General features: G+C 58.4%; 1 protein-coding gene across 1 annotated transcript in view; it reads left to right on the top strand.

The window, feature by feature from the left end:
- Positions 1–16,864, top strand: part of Sept9 (septin 9) — a gene marked incomplete in the record, with an annotated part of 89,981 nt that extends 73,117 nt beyond the window's left edge. Inside the window, 9 exon segments of the mRNA XM_005407395.2 lie at positions 5,854–6,045; positions 8,162–8,290; positions 8,607–8,688; positions 9,031–9,168; positions 9,691–9,808; positions 10,853–10,948; positions 11,191–11,287; positions 13,833–13,884; positions 14,994–16,864. Coding sequence (XP_005407452.1) covers positions 5,854–6,045; positions 8,162–8,290; positions 8,607–8,688; positions 9,031–9,168; positions 9,691–9,808; positions 10,853–10,948; positions 11,191–11,287; positions 13,833–13,884; positions 14,994–15,129 — 1,040 coding nt within the window.
- Positions 16,865–21,545: the final 4,681 nt, after the last annotated feature.

The raw sequence follows: 21,545 nt of genomic DNA, 5'->3' as shown, positions 1-21,545 counted from the left end.
GGCCACTGACACAGACTGAGTTCCTGCATGGGAGGGGCCTCGGCAGAGCTCTCCTGACGTCTCGGCAGATACACATGGGAATAAGTGGACTTCGTGTCCCTGTGTGCCACCGCTTTTCCCTCACCAGACCAAGCCTGTAAAGTTACCGTTTTATTACTCAATAAAGATTGGTCTGATGAGTCACTGTTGTGGTCCTGATCTACAGGAACCCCAGGATCACTTTCTGCCTTTACTGTTGGTAGCTGTTTCTTCAGCATCTGTTCCCGGCAGTTCCTTCCCCAAGGCCTACCTGCCTCTCTGTGTGTATCACTTTCCTGGTCACTTTCCTCCTGTTTCCTTCCCTCTTCCCACTCGTCATGCCACAAGCAGGAGGACATCTTTGCTGTCTTTGCGGGTTTTGTCAGCTCCACCTGGGCAGCCTCCTGGAGGGGGAGTTTTCATCAAGGATGTACATTGGGGTACGTAGGGTCCATCGGGGAGACCTGGCAGGTGTCCCAGGGCTGCTCGGCCTCCTCCTTTTGGTGGTGGTTGCATCAGAGAGCTGCAGGTGATTATGAAGGGCCTTGGAATCAGGGAGCCCGTGCTAGGCCAGAGTGCTGGTGACAGAGACTAGCCAGCGTTTCTCAATGACTACGGACATCATGATGCCAGTTGCCCCAAGAAGCCTAGGAAGAGCCCTAATAACTCTCAGGCTCTGGGGGCTCTCTCTCTCATAGCCTGGGGTCAGCAGCTCAGGGAAGGGCTGGGACTGAGGTCTTAGGGTGAGATTTCTGTACCTGCCAGAGGCAGCTTTTGGGCCTTGGCTTCAGGAGGTATGTGGTACTGCTGCTGAAGGATCAGCCCTGTGGGGTCACATTCCTGGGTTCCATTCCTGGCTCTGCCACTTACTAGTTCAGTGACACTGATAAGTAAGAAAAATACAGTGAGACTCTGTTCCCTCTTTGTGAAATGGGATGATAACATACCCAGGAGCCCCATGAGACTGTGCTGGCCTTTTAGACCAGCCCCTGGCATGGAGGGAGCCAGGGTGCTCTGGCCACAGCCATCTGCACCACCCTTCATTGGTTTGTTCATTCAGCAGACTTTTGCTGGGACTTGCCATGTGCATGCAACCTGGTGGAATGGAGCTGAGCTCCAGGAATCGGCCAGTGGGAAACCTGGTAAGAGGACCCACACATACCTTTTAATTGGTGCTCTTGGAGCTCCTGTTGATGGCTATAGAGCTGCAGCCTGAAGTAATGTCCCCTGGGCCTGCAACTGTGGGCCTCTCTGCATCTGTGGTGACTGCGGGACTGTGGGGTGGCCTTGCGGGTGGCCATGGACAGGGTGGCCTTGCTTTTTGCTTGGCCGCATGGGCTGGGATTAAGCAGGACATGTATGGGTGATAGTGTTACTGTCTTGGGTTTTAAGAAATGGGCATGGATTGTGTCAGGGTGAGGTAAGGAAATGACTTTGACTTTGCCCAGGGAACTTTGTCCTGGGGGTGCAGGCCCAACAGACACACGGGCACCACATGGCTGCCCCTGGAGCTGGGAGTAGAGCTCCCTTTGCATTTGGCCAGTGAGGCTGTTGCTTATGAGGATTGTGTGGATGAGGAGAGATTGTGCAGATGCTTTGGGGATGCTCCTGGGATACAGAGTAGTGTGACCAGCAGGGAGGGGTGGGGGTGGGGGTTTCCGGGCAGCTATTCTGACCCCTCTTCCCTTGGGCGCCCCAGTAGCTGCCTGTTCTCTGGGGGTTTGTTGCTCAGGCATGTGGCCTACTGCCCTGTCCCAGCAAGCCACGGACAGCGGTCGTGATCTGATTCTGTCGCGCCTGGTAGACTCTGCAGCTGGGGGAGAATTTGACACTGTTCGGAAGCCTGCAGATGGCACTGGCCTGGGACTTTTTGGCCACAGCCCCTCTTCTTCCAGGTTGGACCCAGAGTTGAGCAGGGGAGGGAGGAAAGGCAGCACAGCAGGTGCTAGGGTGATTGGACCTGGGTTCCAGTGAGAACCCCCAGAGGCACTGTCAGTCTACCACGGGGCCTCTAGCTGGTCGCCACCCCTAGAAACACTTTCACTGGGAGATACAGCCTGGCAGTGCCTATGGGACCCCAGGCCTGGTGGTGGGCATCTGGCCGTAGCTATTCTGTGTTCTCCCAGTGGCTTTTGGGATCCAGGGCCCAGCTGGGTTCTTCTCTGTCCAGTTCTGCTAGAAATATGTGCCGGCCTGCCTGCCTTCCTGCCTCACTTCACACATTTAGGGTAGGGCTGGGTGGCATTTATTCAGTGTTATGGAACAATCTCCTGGCTCTAACTCCAGAACATTCTCGTCACCCTAAAGGGAGACTCCGCACTCATTAATCTCCCCTCCCCCCCAGCCACTGGCAAACACTGATTTGCTTTCCGTCCCTGGATTTGTCAGTTCTGTGCTCTTTGTATCCTTGGACTCACACACACCGTGGCCTTCTGTGCCTGGCTTCTTTCACTTGGCATAAGGTTCTCCTTTTCAAAGTTTGCCTGTCTTACAGCATGAGTCAGTGCTTCGTGCCTTTTTATAGTTCAGTGAGGTTCCACTGCATGGACTGGCCACATATTGTTGTTTCCCGTGTCTGTGGCTTTTACAGAGATACTTTGTACTCCTCACTGGTCTAGGACTTGGGGTATCCTTGAGTAGGCCACAGCCTTGGGCTCCAAAGAGTTCACTGTGGGGTCAGAAACATGTAGCTGTTCCCAGGCACAGAGCTACGCTTAGTGGGGAACACAAACACGAGTCAGGTATCACAGAAGCAGCTGAGAAATTTCAGCACTGACAATGTCAGAGAAGGTTCCTTGCTGGCCAGGCTCCTTTCAATGGAGTTTCAAGGGAAGCGGGTAAAAACCACTCTGTGGACCCAGTTTCTCCACCTGTGAAAAGTACGTTGAACTAGGATTTGGCACATGTAATATTTAAACAATAAAAATGAATTAAAAATCCAGTTGCTCACTTGGAACTATAAACACAGGTATGGCAGTTCCTCAGCAATAAAATGACAGCTGCTGCGTGTGCCAGCCGCTCACTTCCGGGTATGTGCCAAAGACTCAAATGCAGGTCCTGGGGCCATTGGCGGACCATACTTGTAGTGGTTCCTGTAGGTGGGAGCAGCCCATGTCCGTGACAGACGAACGGATGATATGATACAGCGCGCACATTCCAGGCACGTTGTTCAGCCTTACAAAGGGAGTTTCAACACAGTTACCACAGCAAGGATGAGCCTTGAGGACATGACGTGCCAGCTCCCCACGGCAATTGCTCTGTGATTCATTTTACACTCCATCCCTGGAGTCGTCCAATTCAGAGAGGTAGACAGTTGGGGGAGGGGATTCCCCAGGCTGGGAGGGAACTGAGGTGTTGGTTAATGGGGGTGGAGTTGCATTATTTCAAGCGAGGTGTTCTGGAGGCAGGTTGCACAACCATGAGTATTCACACAACTGTGCACAGAGATGGTCAGGATGGTCCATTTTGCCACCATTTTAAAGGACACATGTGGCCCATAGCCCAGGCCATGTCTACGAGCCCAGGTGAGGGAGGAGGCAGGCTCTACATCCCTCCCAACTGGCTCCAGCACCTGGGGACCTGGGAAGGCCTCTGGTGGCTTCCCATAGAGGGTAGGGGTTCAGTTCACACATGTCTGTGGGTAAGCTCCTGAAGGTGGGCCCCAGAGCTCACCACCTGGCCAGAGAGGAGGAGAGAGCAAGGCTCCTGCAATGACACCTCCCCCTGGAGGGGCTGATGGCGCCAGAAACTTCCCCACGTGATCCAGAAGGAAGAGGCTCCTCTATATTTTGTTTTGTTTTGGGCACCAGGAATTGAACTCAGGACCTTTGGCTTGCCAGGCGGGTGCTGTGCCGCTGAGCTACATCCCCAGCCCCTCCTCTGTGTTTTTAATATTATTTCTCAAGCAGGGGCCCCCAGTAGGCAGGAAGTTTGGTTTGGTTTTAGTTTCTGCGTGGAGCGTTGGTGCCTGTGGCGGGCCCCAGCTGGAGCCTGGAGGACCCTTCCTCTCCGGGGCAGCGGTGGCGGTGAGAGAGAGTTCAGGGGGCAGCCCTCTCCACCAGGGAAGGGGGAGACGGGTGAGGGGGGATGGGGGTGCTGGCCCCGGCCCGAGAAAAACGGCTTCTCAACACAGACAGATGGAAGCAATTTTCAGTCACATGGCTGAGAGCGAACCGTAGCCCGAGAGGCAGGCCCCACGTTGTCTGTCTCCAGGAAGCGCCCAAGCCACAGGTTCTGGGGCAGATGCAGCACAGGGTCTTTGTTTATTTGAAGTGCTGGAAGCTCGGAGGATGTTGCTGAGTAGGACAGAAGCTCTGTTCTGAAGTCTTGCGGGACCAGCTCAGACTGGGGCCGGGTGGGCTGCCTTTGGTTACTGGTGCTCTGTGGGGATGGAGATCCGTGTGCCTCTTGGCAATCCCTGGCACTCTTATGTGCATGCTGTTGGCTCCCTGAAGTAAGAGATTATGGTGCCCTGGGGAGGCCAAGAGGGAGGGGAACAGCTGATCAAGAGCCCTTTGTGATGAAGAGCCCCCACCCACACCCCGGAGCTGACTTTGAGCTCTCTGCTCCTCCATCTGTCCCTCTACGTGGCTTGGGGAGGGCTCAGAGGAGCTGCTGGCCCGCCAGCCTCCACTTCTGCTGGCCACTCCAATAAGTAGAACAAAGAGCGACAGAAATGCCAGAGGCACTTGGGATGTGGGGGCTTAGCCCAGTGGGTCAAGCCGTGGAGTCCGGCATTTCCCCAGGAAGCGCTGCGCCCTAAGCCCGCCCTCCCGCTGCTCTGCAGGCCGGGTGAGGGTGTGAAGAGCTCAGGGCTGGCACACTTGGAAGGCAGCTCACTGCCCTGGTGGTGGGGTTGTGCTCACCACCTTAGGGATCTGTCCAGCTGTGCTTATTGTCCTAGGGGAGGAAGATGAATCCTAGTGCCCCTGGGAAGCAGCACCACCTCCCTCCCCAGGGGCTGGTGGGATTGGCCCAAGGGGTGAGAAGGCTGTCTCAGGCTCAGAGCAGTGTCTTCCTTTGAGCTCGGAGGCAGGTGAGAACAGGTGACCCCGAGGAGGGCGGGAACGAGCAGCCAGGGCAGCTCAGGCAGTGGAGGTGGAAGATGTGACCGCCTCTGTGGTAGGGCATTTGGGCGCCTCCACACCCGTGGCTGTTCCAGGTGGTGCAGACAGGGCTGTGGAGCGTGCGCCGCACCCAGCCCCTGGTGGGCACCCTGTGGCTGCCTGTTCTCTACCTGACCTCGGAGCTAGGGGTGTGGAACCTGCTGCAGCGGGGTGGAAGCTCGTGCTATTTCGAGTTAAGTCTTGTTGCCTGACTGTGGGCCTGCAGACTCCCGTGGGCTTTGCCTGTAGGAGGGACACTAGGGCTGGATGTCACCTGGAGAGTCACATGGGCCATTTTGGGGCTCGCCCTGTCCCAGGGCTGTGCCTGGAAGTGGACACTTCTAGGAGGACAGGCTTGTCTCAGCAGGCAGAGTCTGTCCCTTCTGCTGGGTCATGAGGGACCTCAAGGCTCTTGAACATAGCAGCCACTGCAGCTTCTCTGAGCCTGGGGGCTGGGAGTGGGGACTCAGAGGCCCAGGGGAGATGAGACAGTGCTCACCCTGGGGACAGGGACAGCTCCCTGAGAGCTGGGTTACGTCTTGGAGCTGGGCAGAGTATAGCTTTAGGACAGTGGCCTGTCGGATATTGCCATAGTGAGTGGCTTCCATCAGGGGCCTTCTGCAGGGGTCTTGTGGCAAACGGCTAACCCGTGCCTCAGTTCCCCTATCTGAGAGTGGACCTGAGGGTTGGAGCCTGTCTTAAGCCTGACACCTATGCTCTTCCTCCCCAGCCACCGAGGCAGCTCCTGGCTGTGTGGGTGACATGGCTGACACCCCCAGAGACGCCATGCTCAAGCCGGCGCCCGCGTCGCGGAATGAGAAGGCCCCCGCAGACTTTGGCTACGTGGGAATCGACTCCATCCTGGAGCAGATGCGCAGGAAGGCCATGAAGCAGGGCTTTGAGTTCAACATCATGGTGGTTGGTGAGTCCCCCACACCCGCCCCAAGCCAGACCCATGCAGTGCGCCAGTCTCCGCCCAGCCACAAGGGCCAGTGATGAAAGCTCCTGGGCTCAGTTTTCCCTTCGGTACTGTGGGTGACAGCCTGGGCCTGAAGGATGAACTGCAAGTGACATGTGTGTAAGTCTCCCAGTGCACTTCCTTGTGTTAAGATCCTCACTGTCACACTGAAGAACTGGATGTCACCAGGGGGAGGTCACTGACTAGGGTGCCCAGGCAGGCTGCGTGGCAGGGCTGACTTTTAGCAGGTAGCATCCTGTCGAGGGATGCTACCCTCCGGCCCCATGCGGTCCTCACAGTGACCCTGTGAAGGGAGGAAAGCCTCGGATTTCAGACTCTCAGAGCAGGGTGGGGCCCCCTGCCTACCACAGGGTCCTGGGGTCTGGGCAAATGCCCCGGAGGCTCAAGCCCTAGACACAGGCCAGTCTGGTGGGGACACCCACCACGGTGTCTGAGGACCCCCCCAGCCTGAGTACTTCCCTCTCGCCTCCTCTGGGCTCCTGGTGTCTTCTCTTAGCTCCAAGCGGCCTTCCTGGCCCCATCGTGCTCCAGGGCAGGGGCCCGAGGTCCCCTAGTGGGACTCCCACTGTTCAATCCTCAGGCTACACCTGAGGACCCAGGGCCTCGGCCTAGGCTGGAGGCTGGAGAGAGAGAATCTGGGGAGGCACCAGGCAGCAATCAGGGTGGCCCTGCCTCCTGCCCTCGAGACACCCACGGGAAGGTCCTGAGCTCCTCTGGTCCTGTCTGTGACGCGGGCCTCCCTCAGAGCTGTGGCTGGGGAGGCGGTGGCTTCACTGCCTTCACCACTGTGGTCCAGCCTTGAGTTCCAGGAGGGCGCCCCGGGGGCCACCTGCTGTGCTGGGCCCCTCTCCCCTCCAGCCCTGAGAACAGCAATGCCCAGCTGTCACTCGTGGGCTCGCTCCTGGGGTGCCTCAGGAAGAACAAGGTCGTGTAAATAAAACCGGAAGCACTTGGCAGGGTGGGTGCTGCCCACGGGACCCAGTGTCTGCTCCAGGCCCGGCTGCAGCAGTGCTCTGTCCACGAGACGGCGGGGAGGGAGGTGGCTGTGTGGGGCCCACAGACCCAGGGGGAGAAGCCCCGCGTTCTCCCAGGTAGGCGTGTGTGCCTTCCCCTCCTTGGGCCTCAGTCTCCTGGCCTAGAAAGGGGCATAATCCCAACCCCAGGGGGCCAGGCAGGTCCAGAGCACCGGGGACGGGGCGGGGGGCATAGTCCCTGATGCGCTGTGGGCCCTCAGGAAGTAGGAACAGCGGCAGTGTTGTTGATGTAGTAATAAAGCCGTGAGGATAAAATTTCCAGTGGACATCTCCTGGATGTAAGGCACCCAGGGGCTGGGGCAGTGACCGCACCAGCCAGGACACAAACCAGGTGGGCAGAGGGGAAGTGACGAGTACTGCCCGTGCTGGGGCTGCCATACTTAGGCCAGGGATGTTGACAGTGCCAGCTTCTGCCCTCCTGGGAGCCCAAGGTGCTGGGGCTGCCGTACTTAGGCCAGGGATGTTGACAGTGCCAGCTTCTGCCCTCCTGGGAGCCCAAGGTGCTGGGGCTGCCGTACTTAGGCCAGGGATGTTGACAGTGCCAGCTTCTGCCCTCCTGGGAGCCCAAGGGGCCATCAGGGTCAGAAGTCAGGGGATGCATGGCTGCTGGCACAGCCCGAAGGGTTCCGTGCGGCTGTAAAGCGGCAGAGCCGTCTGGAGTCGAATGTGTGTGTGGATCGTGGGTCGTGTTGTGAGTGTGTACACTGAGTCTCATCCTTGTCTTGGTGATGGGGCAACTTGTGACATGTGAGCCACCTGATGCTCACAGCAGCCCCAGCACAGGAGACGCAGGTGCAGTTCATCCCATTGTACAGATACACAAACTGAGGCACCCTGAGGCGCCCCGAATCAGAGCTGCCAGGAGACCTCCTTCCTGGGGTCTGGACCGTCACTGCTGGGGAAGGGACCCTGGCTGAGTGGGCTGGGCTCCAGAGCCTGGTGTCACTGGACTTCTGCCCTCTATCGTGTGTCTGTGACCTGTCCCCTCCCAAGAGCCGGCCAACCTCCCTCCTGTGTCTCCCCAGGGCAGAGTGGCTTGGGGAAGTCCACCTTAATCAACACCCTCTTCAAGTCCAAAATCAGCCGGAAGTCAGTGCAGCCCACCCCAGAAGAGCGCATCCCCAAGACCATTGAGATCAAGTCCATCACCCACGGTGAGCGCCGTGTGTTGAGGCAGGGGCTGGGGTGGAGGCCCCCATCCTTTCAGAGCATAGGGTTAAGGGTGCCCCAGGCTCCCTGGGGGGGACTTGCTGAGAGCCCCCCAGGATGATGATCCTGGGTAAGACTGGCCTGTAAGCCGTGGTCCCTGGGAGACCTTGGGGACAGACAGCCTAGTTATCACCAGAATTTGTGGGCAGGGGACCTTGGGAAGAGGGTCTGCTGGGCTTTCTTACCGGAGGCTGCTGTCTTCCTGGTGCCACCTCTGGGGTCCTGGTCACCCTCTGACTTGGGACTGTGTGGTTCCCGTAGATATCGAGGAGAAGGGTGTCCGGATGAAGCTGACAGTGATCGACACGCCAGGGTTCGGGGACCACATCAACAACGAGAACTGGTGAGGGGCTAGAAGGGGGCTCCACAGGGCAGAGGGGCACTCATGGGGCACCCAGGCTGCCCGGGCCCCATCCCCTAGTATTGAGGAGCTTTTCCTGAAAATTGTGGACTGAGGTGGGGTCGCCCTGGGAATCTGGCTCACTCTTCACTACCCCCTGGGGTCAAAGGTCAGTGTGGGAGGCTGGGCCAGGAGCTCTAAGATGAGGTGGTGCTATCTGCCCAAAGCCAAACATCCCCCAATATGATTGCAAGGTTGAGTGGCAGGCAGAGTGTCAGGCTGGGGAGCTACCCCCATCCACACCAGGGACACTCCCCGCCCGGCACTGACCTGGCTTCCACACAGCTGGCAGCCCATCATGAAGTTCATCAATGACCAGTACGAGAAGTACCTGCAGGAGGAGGTGAACATCAACCGCAAGAAGCGCATCCCCGACACACGTGTCCACTGCTGCCTCTACTTCATCCCCGCCACCGGCCACTCGTACGTGCAGCCACTCCCCAGCTTGGTGCGGGTGCCCTGGGCCCTGCTGCCCCAGGGCTGCCTGTTAGTGCTGCTGCTGTCCACCCTGGTGCTGGGCACAGGGTGGGGGAGAGTCGGGCCACGGTCAGGAGCCATTAAATGGGTTACACGTTGGAGTTGAGAGCCCAGGGCTCTGAGGAAATCCCAGCCCTGCAAGTACAAGTCGCAGTGGAGGGCAGCAAGCCTCCGACTGGGGTCCTGCAGGAAGCCCACAGCTGCCTCTCGTGCCCCTTCACGGAAGGACGCTGCTTGCCGAGCAGCCCCTCTCTGGACCCGTGCCCTGGGCCGGTCTGGAACCTCCTGGATGAGCTTAGAGCTGACCCTGCTCCTCCTGCCATCCTCCACTTACCACTTGGCTGGCCCTGCTATGCCCCTGCCTTTACCCCAAGCTGGCACTGAGAGCCTCATCTCCAGCCCTGGAGGTGGGGACCCCCCCATCCCATTAACGCAGAGCTCAGTCTCACTTCCTTCTGTCCGTTTCAGCCTTAGGCCCCTGGATATCGAGTTCATGAAGCGCCTGAGCAAGGTGGTCAACATCGTCCCTGTCATTGCCAAGGCCGACACGCTGACACTGGAGGAGAGGGTCTACTTCAAACAGCGGGTACGACACTCAGCCTCTGCTGGCCTCCTGGCCCTCAGGGGCTGCTTGGACAAGCTGTAGGCCTGGGAGAGGCCGCCCAGTCCGGGGCACCACTTGCACACACAGAGCCACTTGCACTCTCCATGCTCATGGCTGCCCCCAGGGAGTCCTGGCCTGGGTGCTTGCTCTGGCCTTCCTGGGGTGGCCCATGTCTCAACTGCAGCTCCACGCGACAGACTCGTCCTCCTGCAAAGTGTGAGCGGGGCTTGAAAAAGACGCAGATTCAGAAACGACCGGTGCCCTGTTCTGGGAGCAAGGTTGATGTGGGCCCATCAAACAAAACATGCCTTGTTTGTATGAGACGGAAGAGAAAGATAGAAGAGAAAGCCTGGAGGGACAGTCTGCTGGTCACAAGTGGCTACTAGTTCTCTGCCACAATCTAGGCCACTGCCAGCTGGGTAGACAGGGTGCCCTGCAGGTGCTGAGCCCTAGGCCACCTCTTCCTAACAGAGCTGCACCCTAGTCGAACCCCACCAGTCCCAGGGGCCTCCAGACCAGGCGGTGTGGGAGAATTTCCCAGCATGCTTAGGGAAGAATGGCCCACTGCGCAGGGACGTGTGCTGGAGGGAAGGGGATGTGTAGCCCGGGGTTGTTTGTGGGTTTGGGTCTCCTGGGGCGGATGTGACGACTGTTCCCTGGGATATTCTCAGTTAACTCGCCTGGCTTGTGCTGCTGTCGGGGTGGGGCTGGTTTAATGCAGACAAGTACACCCTGGACTAAGGAGGGGCCCACACTGGGCTTGGGAGGCTAAGATGGGCGGTTTCAAGAGGAGAAGACTTCACAAGCCTGGGTTATTTTCATAACATGTGAGAGAAGTTGACCAGGAGAGATGGATAGACAGTAGATTCCCCCTTGCGGAGCCTCATCCTCCCAAGGCAGGCAGGTCTGCTGCTGCCCCTCCTCTACTTGGGGGTGCCAGAATTGCAGATTATTGGGGTCACAGCTCCCCAGAGCCTGCCCTTGACCCTGGGCCCAGGGCGGCTAACCTCACCTGCATCTCCCCAGATCACTGCAGATCTGCTGTCCAACGGCATCGATGTGTACCCCCAGAAGGAGTTTGATGAGGACGCAGAGGACCGGCAGGTGAACGAGAAGTTCCGGGTGAGTGTGTCCTCCTGAGGCTGTTCGCAGGGCCTCCCATGCCTGCAGTGGGCATAAAGGGAAGGGTGCTCCTGCTCTGTCCTGGGCAAAACAGTGGGCTGACCTTGAGCCACAGGGCCTTCTCTGGGCCTGGAGGGTTGGGAGTCCATGGCCATACCCAGCTTCCAGTTGGGGGCCCTGGCTCAGGGGAGGTACCAGCCTTTCTGAGCACATGTGACCGGCCCTACCTGCTCCCTTTCCAGGAGATGATCCCCTTTGCTGTGGTGGGCAGCGACCATGAGTACCAGGTCAACGGCAAGCGGATCCTTGGCAGGAAGACCAAGTGGGGCACCATTGAAGGTACTCGCTGTGCTGGCTCCCGGGGCCGGGGACAGGGAAGTACGTTGGTCTGTAGCCTGGAGCATTCGGCCCACAGTCCAAGCTTGGTCTGTTGCACGTGAGGACACCTGTCACTGGATGTAGAGCCACACAAGTGCACTCTTCAGATACTTTGCCAAATAAGGTCCCCGTCACGGGCTCCAAGGGTTGGGACTTGGACATATCTTCTGGGGTGCAGGTCAGCATCTGTTCAGGTGGATGAGCCTGGGCTTTCCTTTCCTTGCTGCTCCTTCCCTCCTCTTTAGCAAGCACGAGGAAGAAGCACAGAGTGGACTGGATAAGCCACTTTGTCCCTCGAGAATGGCACGTCTGAGTGACCCCTGTAGAGAAGGAATAGAGTGAACTGTGCAAGTGTGGGAAATCCCCATCAGCTGTGCAAGTGTGGGAAATCCCCAGTTCCCCAAGGCCTCAGTTTCCACCTCCATAAAATGGTACTGTGGCCAAGATTTCAGTGAATTGACAGACTGTCCCCAGGACTATAGGGAGAGCAATTGAGCCCAGAAGCTGATCACAGTGGCGATGCAGCACCCTACATGGATGGTGTTGTTCAGCCCGCGGAGGGCAGGAGTGCAGTGAAGGCCCCAGGAAGGAGGGCAGCTCTGGGTCCACAGGCCCAGCCCCGCTCTGCACCCCAGGGGTTCAACACTGAGGAAGCCGCACCCGCCATCCTCACCCGTTGGTGGTGGCAGATGGCTGCGCCAGGCATTTTTCTAAAACGAGCCGTCATCTGGGTGCTTTCCGGGTTGTGGTGCTTGTCTGTGGCGCTTGTCCGTGGTGCCCCCACTGCAAGGAAGCTGTCTGAAAGGGACAGGTTACAGAAGTATCCCGGAGCCTTTCAGAACATTTTCATGAAAGGCGTGATTGGGTTAAGGTCCCTGGGGCTGCCGACTTTGGCATGTCTCTACTGCTCTCTGGTGGCCAAATCCTGTCATCGCAGGTGCTCTATATAGAAATTGTCAGGAAATAAAAGGCCAAATTGGGGCTCACAGCTGGGAAGGCCTGTTACAAAGTGGCAGATCTGCATCCTGCGGATCCTGGAGACTTCCCCAGAACACGATGAGGCTCTTGTGAGTTGATAACTCACCAAGGAGCCAGCCACTTGCTCACCCTGCCTCTCGCAGACACTAGGTAGTTTTGCCTCATCCTTGTTCCCCCTTGGTGTGCACCTGATCTCCTCTGTCCCCCACCTCTAGGAGCTGCCTGAGTGCTGCAGGAGGAAGGCAGGGTGCCACGATTCACCCCATTTGATCCCCTTGTATGTCCCTGGGAGGTGGGTGACATTGTTACCCATTTTACAGATGGAGAGATAAAGGTTGGAGAGACCAGAATAACATACCTAACCCCAGAAGCAGAGATTGCATCACATTCTGACTCGAGCGTGCTGCCCTCTGCTGGCTCTCGCTGCCTCTCAAGAGTAGGATCAGAGGGCATCAGTGTCCGTGGCAGAAGCTGTCGTGGGACCAGCCCTGCCCGGGTGGGGACGTGAGCTTTTCACAGCACAGCCCTGCCTCACCCCTGCTTGGGTAAAGCGCTTTGCGTGGGAAGCGGGCAGAGCGGACTGCGGAGCTGGGTCTGAATTTCAGAAACCGCACTGACCTCACTGGTATGAAACACCAAGCTCCACTTTTGTGACTGCAAGAGAGGAGTCCTTGTCGGTGCCTGCGGGTGCGGGGAGGGGCTGAGGGGATGTGCAGCGCCTGGTGCCTGCTCTGCCTGGCCCTGCCTCTGATGCACGGCCCGCCCCTGTTCCGTGGTGTCACAGTCGCAGCACCCGGCAGTGTGCTCACGTGTAGGTCACAACGCCCACCACCGAGGCCACTCAGTGCGGCCAGCTGAGGCCCTGCCCGCTGTCCCCAGCGGCTTCTGCCTGTGTGGTCTCATATGCAGGTGACCCTCGGTTTTGCTGGTTCTTAGATTTTTTTTTTTTTTTTCCTCCGGTACCGGGAACTGAACTCACGACCTTGCACATGCCAGGCAGGCGCTTTTGCCGCTGAGCTAAATCCCCAGGCCCGCTGGTTCTTAGATTTGATCTCAAGGGCCACCCATGTACGTGGTCTCTGTGTGTGGGGTGTGTGCACGTGCCCTGCCTGTGCCCTGGGCACGTGTGGGCAGGGCTAAAGCCAGAGGACCCAGGTCATCTTAAAATCTGCCCCAACTCCTTCGTCATCCCTGGCCTCCCAGCCCCTGCCTATCTTCAGGTTTGCCCTGCGACATCCCGGAAGCCTCCCTGGTCACCCCAGAGGAGCAGGCCCACCCCTCCTTACTGTGACTCTCACCGGAGTCTTGGTCTGCTTGCTGGGCCATCTCCGCGTTGGCCCACAACCTTCCAGAGAGCAGGAGCTGAGTTTGTCCTTCCACCGCAGGGTCCCTGGTACTGGGAGCCTCCCAGGTAGCCAGGACTCACCCGTGCACCAGGCACCACCTGCCGATGGGGCCACTCTTGGAACGTTACTGGGTGGGGGGGGGTTCCTGTGTGACACTGAAGCTGTCTGTCCCCTCTCCGCAGTCGAGAACACCACACACTGTGAGTTCGCCTACCTTCGGGACCTCCTCATCAGGTGAGCCTGGCGGTGCTGCGGTGAGGGGTGGGCAGACGGGTAGAAGGCGGCGGGCAGCCGGCACTCTGCCCACCCAGCTGAGCTTGCCTCCAGAGCCCCATTTGCTAAGACGTGCTCTGGGAAATGAGTGAAGCAAGGTGTGAGCATCCTTCTGAACCCCTGTGAGGTCATGGGGACAGGAAGGGCTGTGTCCTGGTCCCCTGTGACCTGAGCCCAGATTGCACTGACGGCTGCAGCCCGTGAGATCTCACAGGTGGGCTCCGGTGGAGGCTGGCGGGTCCCCAGCTCTGTCCCCAGCAGCCTCTGGCCCCTGTCCTTGTCTTGGCTGAGGCTTCTCGATGGTCTCTGTGGCCCAGCGGGAAAAGCCCCCTAGAGAAGGGGCCAGGTGAGGGGTCTCAGAGGCAGTCTGGGGTGGGGCAGGTGAAGAGGTGAGGGCCGCTTGCTGGGGTCCCAGGTCCCCCTCCAGAGGTGGGCAGGGCCATGTGGGGGGTCAAGGGGTGGGCAGAAGTGGTGTCACCATCTTGGGGCACCCCACCCTTCCAGCCGCCTTTCCAGATTGGCCCTCCTAGCTGCAGAGGGAGAGAAAGGCTAGGGGCTGGGGTGTGACCCAGTGGTGGAGCGCTTACCCAGCACGCTCGAGGCCCTGGCTCCATGGCCAGCACCACCACACAGAACCACAGTAGTGAGCCCAGGGTGGGTAGGGTGGACCCAGCCCCCTGCTGCAGCCCACCTGCCTGCTGCGGTCTGCCGCCCCAGGGTTAGCAGTCACCCACTGCGTCTGCTGGCTGGCACCCCGGCCACTGGCCTGGGGCTTCTTTTTGGAGCAAGGACATTACAGTCCTGCCCGCTGCCGGGGGCCTCTGGGCCTCCCCTTGTTGAGTCCCTGCTCCCAGCACCCAGCCCTCTGTTGCTGAGCAGGCTCCAGACTAGCTGTCGTGTGGATAGAGCCAGGGACGCACTGGGACGTGTGTCCACGGAGGGTTGCCAGGGAGATGGGCCTCCGGACCTGGGCCAGGCGTGGTCGCCACAGTGGCGGTGGCGGGGAAGCCCGCGGGGAGTGGCGGTCGGGTGTGAGGCGCGGTGGGCAGGCTGACCTGCTGTCCCCGCAGGACTCACATGCAGAACATCAAGGACATCACCAGCAGCATCCACTTCGAGGCGTACCGCGTGAAGCGGCTGAACGAGGGCAACAGCACCATGGCCAACGGCGTCAAGGAGAAGGAGCCCGAAACCCAGGAGATGTAGACGCCGCCCCCGCCCTGGACCCTGCCCCCAAGACTTCCCCGCCCCCCGCCCACCCCGTCTTATTTTATATCGTTTTCTCCGTTGGTCGTCCTCCTTCTCACCCTTTCCGCGCTGCCAGGTGACAAGAGAAGCCGCGGCCTCCTGAGTGTTGATCAGTTGATCGGCCTCCTGGCTGCCCTTGGGGGGGACTCAGCCTGGGACCCTCTGACCTTCCTGAGGGCCAGAAAGGCTGGATGCGCCCAGCAGGAGGACCCAGGGCCCCTCGGAGTCTGACCCCGCCCCCAGCCGGGCTCCCCCAAGGGGCCCACAGACCTGCCCTGTCTGCCACCCTCCAAGGAGGTCTTAGCTCCAGAGCCTTGTCAGGGACCAGGTCTCCTGGGTTCAGCGGTCCCCTCTCAGCCCTCGATCCCCGAGGCCACAGCTCCTGGAGTAGGAGGACGGAGCCCCTCCTGCCCCCCGGTGGTGTGGGCCGTGACTCAGAGCCCCCGCCCCACCGCTGCACCCCGGGACCCGAGAGGGGTCCACAGCACACATTGCCAGTTGCTTAGACACGCGAGGCCCGTGGCCACCCGCCCGGAGCCCACTCTGGAGCAGAAAGTGCCTTCATTCAGCCGTCCACAGGAGGCAGAGGACTCCTGGTTGTCCCCTTGGGCCAGAAATGGGGACAAACGGGAGAGGGGAAGGTGTGATTTATCCCTCCAGCCCGCCTTGCACCCTCGCACCCCTGGGGGGGGGGGCGCTTTGGATGCTTCTGATGCAGCAAAGTCTGGTGAGGACAGAAGCGCGCCCCGCCCCACCCCACCCCTGAACTGGGGAAGGTCCAAGCAGATGAAGCGGGGGAGGGAGCCCCGCCCGCCCTGTGCCTTGGATGTCTGTCTGTCGGTCAGTCTGTCTCAACTTTGGTTCGGCTGCGATGCTCTGGTCCTGTCACAGCCCAGCCGCCCCAGCCCGACTCCCTGCTCCTGGCCTGGGCCTGGCGGGAGGCCAGGAGACCCCACTGTCCTCCTGAGTGGCTGGCCCCTGCACCGCAGAACCCCTTGTAAAGCCCCCGGAGAGGGAGAGATGAGAGGGTTGGAGACGCACGGACACATGTGGGCGGACACATGTGGGCGGAAGGGCAGGGCTCGACCTCTGTCCCCAGGAGGAGGCTGGGGGGACCAGCCCGCATGCGCAGCACCTCGGTCCCCACCTGCCTCCCCATTCTGGGTGGCAGGAGGGGTGTGGCGAGGCCGCACACAGGCATACGTGCCTTGGGGTGTCTGGCTGCAGACCCCGAGCTGGCCTCATGCAGCTGAGAGGTGCAGCGGGAGGGACGGTGGGCAGCTGTGGTGAGTGTGCATGTGAGCAAGTGATTGCATCACCATCTTCCCCCCACCCCCGTGGGGTGCAGACCCTCACCAAACCCCTCTGCCTGACAACAGTTTACTTGCCAACTGCCGACTTGCCAAGTTTTTGCCAAAACCAAGACTCTGAAGGAAGGAGATGTCCAGCGGCAGGGCCCAGGACTCGGGGGTGTCCTCCCCGGCCCTGGTGGCGCTGGGGGATGGGGGGTTACAGCAGCGTCCGCAGGGATGGCTTCGCTTTCCTTCTCTGTAACCAGATTTTGAAAACTCGTTTCACGAGGCTCCATTCCACAATGGCCTTTTGCTATGTGCCTCCTGAGAAATTCGTCTCTTTTTGTATAAATAACAAAGTGTTGAAATGTATTTCCTGAAATAAATGTTTCAAATGCAAACTCTGAGGCTCCAGGGGAGAGTGTTGTCCTGCCCCTGGAATGTGGGTTTCCTTCTCGCCTCAGGAATGGCCCCAGAGGTGCGGAGAGAAGAGAGGCAGGGGTAGGGGAGGTCAGGCCAGGCTGGAACCTGAACTTGGCCTCCTGGGTTTAAGACAAATATGACAAAACTGGCTACAGTGAGAGGCTGAGGCAGGAGGATCCCAAGTTTCAGCCCTGCTTGGGCAACTTAGTGAGACCTTGTCTGAAAATTAAAAAAGGGTTGAGGAAGTAGCTGTTTGTTTGTCTGTATCTGCAGTACTAGGGATTGAACCAGGGTTTTTGCATTGACCTATATCCCAGGCTCCCTGCCCCCTTTAAAAAATGATACAGGGTCTCATTAAGTCAGTAAATTGCCCAGATGGGACATAAATTAATAATCCTCCTGCCTCAGCCTCCCAAAGTGCTGGGATTACAGGTATGTGTCATTACACCTGGCTTTCTCCTGCCGCTTGAGCCTCATACTCATTCAGCCCAAGAGGTTCCTTACATAGCCATCTGGTCGGGGCCAGGCTGTCCCCGAGACAGGACCTGCAGGACATGGAAGAGCAGGAAGATCTGGACAGGGCAACCTGCTCTGTGCTGTGCTGGCCCAGAGACCCGCATGGAAAGCAGGGTGTCCCGCCAGGACTGTTGGTCCGGACAGCTTGGCTTCCTTCTCACCTCCACTGGGCCACAGAGTTGGAATCCAGGAAATGACCTGACAGGCAGCCTCTGAGCTGTTCAGTGCCTGCCTGCCTCTTGAGGCCCTTAGATCCCTGGAGCTTGCAGAGAGACCCACAGGGGTGGGAGGCTGCACCCTGCTGCTCCTGGCCCCCTGGAAGGAGCCAGGAGGGGTCCTGCAGTGCACAGGGGCCTCTGGATTTTCAGAGATCTCTTCCTATTTTTAAACATTACTTTCTGACTACACGTAAGGTGTGCAATGTGCGCGGTGCTGGGAAAATGACGCCATGAAGATGTAGCCTCATGCCAGCATGGGACCGGTGTCCAGCTCGGAGCTGGGAGGTGACAGTCTCTGAGCAATGCTTTGAATCCTGCTGGCTCTGGTGTTGGGGGCACGTGGGGTCTGGAGTGCTGGGCGCTGCTCAGAGGGCCACCGCTGGGAAGCCTGGGAGGGGAGGAGGTGGCAGCGTGCAGCATGCCAGGAGGGGAGGGTAGAATCCGGGGCTGTAGGAAAGTGTGGGGCTCCAAGGTGTCCTGCGCCTGGAGGACACCCAGGTGCAGGTAGCCACCCCTTTCTGCTGCAGCTGGGACCCCAGGTGAGGCCACCCAAGTGGGTGTCCAGGTGGGGAACCGGCTTCACAGGAGAGCTGGGCCCCCTCCTCGATGCTCCCCCTGTGGAGGGAAGCGGGGAGAGGCCCCCCTGGTGAGGCTGTGGAGATCCGTGCAGGGCTGAGGCACGTTTCCTGTGCTGGAGCAGAAACACTTTCCAGATGTTCATACTGCCCCACAGCACAGCCGGGAGGGGCCCCAAGGAGCAGACCGAGGCCTGTGGGGGATGCTGGCTCCACGCCATCCCACCAGGCAGTCCCAGATTACATACAGCATTTGTGAGGAGCCCAAACCTCAGAAAGTCCCAGAAAGGCTGCAGTCAGCCATGGTTTTTTTCTTCTTCTGTACTGGGAATTGAACTTGGTACCATAACACTGAGCTGTACCCCTGGCCCTGGGCCCTTTCAATGTTTTATTTTTGAGACAAGGTCTCACTAAGTTGCTGAGGCTGGCAGTAACTTGTGACCCTCCTGCCTCAGCCTCCCAGAGTGCTGGGGTTATAGTGTGTGCCAGAAGTCAGAGCCCTTGATGCCAGACAGACTGGGCTGGGCTGCAGAGCTCCTAGATGCTCCCCTCCCACCCCCATGCTCCTACTCCCTTTAAGGGCTGTGGCCTTAAAAGAAAAAATGCCCTGGTGTTTCCCTGATAGTACAAACAGTGCCTGCCTGTTGCGTAGCGATTGGAAAATAAAAGCAGGAACAGCAAACAGATCCAGCGGTGCCAGTCAACCTGCTCACGTGTGAGGTTTAAATTTTTCTAATGCGCTTGCAAACATTTCTTATATTTGCTTTCCCCATGTTAAGCTCAGGTTATGCACATGATTTGGTAACCCACATTGATATACTGGTAGAAATTATTCCATGCAATTTTTTTTTTTTTTAGCAGCTAAACAAAGCATAATCTTCTTTACTACAATGACGATTTATAAATTTTGCTTACATCAGCCAGCTGCAAGTGGGAGCCCATCGAGGATCCCTTTGGTGACCGGCTGCACCCTGCCTGTTCCCATTCCAGGGCGAATGAGGGGCTGCTGGGTATTCCTCACTGGGCAAAGCCAGGAGCAGGGAGCACCCCGAATGTCTCAGAGGCCCGGCAGGGAGCGCTGTAGAGCACAGGACTGCAGCGGCTTGGGCTGCTTCGCCGTAGCTCCTTCCCTTGCCTGCCTTTCTTCCATCGGGCCTCTGGTCCCTGCTTCCTGCCTGCACGCGGTCAAAGCCTCCTCCGGCTTAGCTCTGCACACTCACCTTGAGTGTTAGACTCACGAAGGGCCTGGAATGCCAAGGGCCCAGACACAATCGCTCTGGGGGCGCCGCTCTGAACATGCTCATTTGGGTCACTCACCCCACACAGATGCAGCTGTGCGGCTTGGCGTCTCTTGACCTTGGGTCCACATCAAGGTCACCGTCGGATCACACACAGAGGAAGCCCTTAGAGGTGAGGATGGGGGTACCCGGGAGAGGGGAAGGGGCTGAGAGCAGATGCCAAGGGCCCTAGGGTACAGCCGAGGGTCACTCCTGGGCCAAGGCGACAGCAAAGTTGTGAGGATGTGAACCAGGCTGCAGTTCCATGTGTCCCAGCCTCAGCAAATAGGGATGATGGTCACTTAGGTATCACCGGACATGGGGAGCGGGGCAGGAGGGAACACGGCTGGGCTTCTCCGGGCTGCCCCGGCTCCAGCTCCATCGTCACAGTGCCCGTCCTTGCAGTCCTGCAGGGTGAACCTGGCTGCGCGCTCTGAGACGCCTTCCAGCCCCTCTGCTGTGCCCCGCAGCACTGTCCGGTTCCGCCGGGCCGGGCGGACCCGGGGGAACGTCGGTGCAGAATCTCCCCAGCTGCGGCCTGGTCAGCCCAAAGCGGCCTCATCCAGGGCCCGGCACCCTGTGGATTCCGCTGAGCCTCATGACGCTGAGAGCACGGTGGAGAAAACATCCTCCTCCCCGTTCGCAGAGGATGGTTATAAATAATCAGCAGAAACGGGGAGCATAAATAATTAAAGCTGCCTGGAGTGAGTGGCTCTTGAACCGTCTGCCTGATTTAAAAACTAATTACTTTGGAGAGTCCTCGCTGCCAGGGAGCTGCCGCCTCCTCCTCTTCCCTCTTTCCTGCGCTCCTCTGCCTCGCTTCCTGGGGTACCGGGGCATTGGCGTCTGGCTCATCAGCCAGTCCTGGCACGTAGAGAGCTGCCGGGGCCTCCTCCACCTCCCTGATTAAGAGCCCTGGCCCAGGACAAAGCAGAAGTCCCTAAAGGGCACCCATGACGGGTGCTTCCTGCTCTGCCTCACTCCTCCGGCTGCCCACCTAGCTGGGAGTGCCTAGGACTTCCTGCCCTGAGGATGCCCTTGGCTGGAGGGGGCTGGCAGGGCTTGGGACAGCAGAAGCACAGGAAGTAGTTTGTATCTTTCGCAGAGGTAGGGACTGGATGCAGGGCCCTGTGCGTGCTCGGGAAGCACATCACCCAGCTACCCTAGCTCCTCTATTTGGTTATCTTTATAGTTTCCATTCATCTTTTGAAATTCCTAACTCCACACATGCTGTCTCATTCCCTACCTTTTCTTACCTTTCCCTTCACTAGATCTTTTGTTTGTGTTGTTGTTTTTGTTTTGAGACAAGGTCTCACTCTGTAGTTCGGGCTGGCCTTAAACTCATGGCAATCCTCCTGCCTCAACCTCCTGAGTGCTGGGATTACAGGCGTGAGCCACCACACCCAACTAGGTAGATCTCTTAACACCTTAATTTTACCCAACTAGATAGATCTCTTAACACCTTAATTTTACTCGATGTAAAGACCTTGTCTGATAATTCCATCTGTGGGTCTACTCAGTAGAAGTAGCAATTGTTCTGATTATGGGCCACACTTTCTTCTTTAAATGACCTGCAATTTCCCCTGCCGCCCCAGGACTGGGGTTGTCCAGGGTGCTCTATCACTAAGCTACATCTCCAGCCCTTTTTATTTTGAGACAGAGTTGCCCAGACTCACTAAGTTGCCCAGACTTGCCTTAAATTTATAATTTTTCTGCCTCACCCTCCCAAATAGCTGGGATTATGGGTGAATGCTACCATGACTGGCTTGAAGCTTTTAAAAATTTACCCTCGTGTGTAAAATAAATATATTTCCTGGAAAATAAACACACTTCAGGCTGGGGATTTAGCTCAGTGGCACAGCGCCTGCCTGGCAAGCGCAAGGTCGTGAGTTCGATTCCTGGTACCAGAAAAAAAAACCAAAAACCAAAACAAACCACACTTCTTCCTCCACTAAGCCACAGCACAAGGGGCTGAGTCATTGGGTCTGGGCCCCCAAACGAGGTCAGTAGGGTTCGTGTCGCTCATTTTGCATGGTGTGGAGACAGGATCAGGTCCTTCCTGAAGGAGGTGCT

This window comes from Chinchilla lanigera, unplaced genomic scaffold (assembly GCF_000276665.1).
Source record: "Chinchilla lanigera isolate Chin_1 unplaced genomic scaffold, ChiLan1.0 scaffold00105, whole genome shotgun sequence".
Taxonomy (NCBI): Eukaryota; Metazoa; Chordata; class Mammalia; order Rodentia; family Chinchillidae; genus Chinchilla; species Chinchilla lanigera.
The sequence above is the reverse complement of the archived record's forward strand: the minus strand, read 5'-3'. Positions and strand labels throughout refer to the sequence as shown.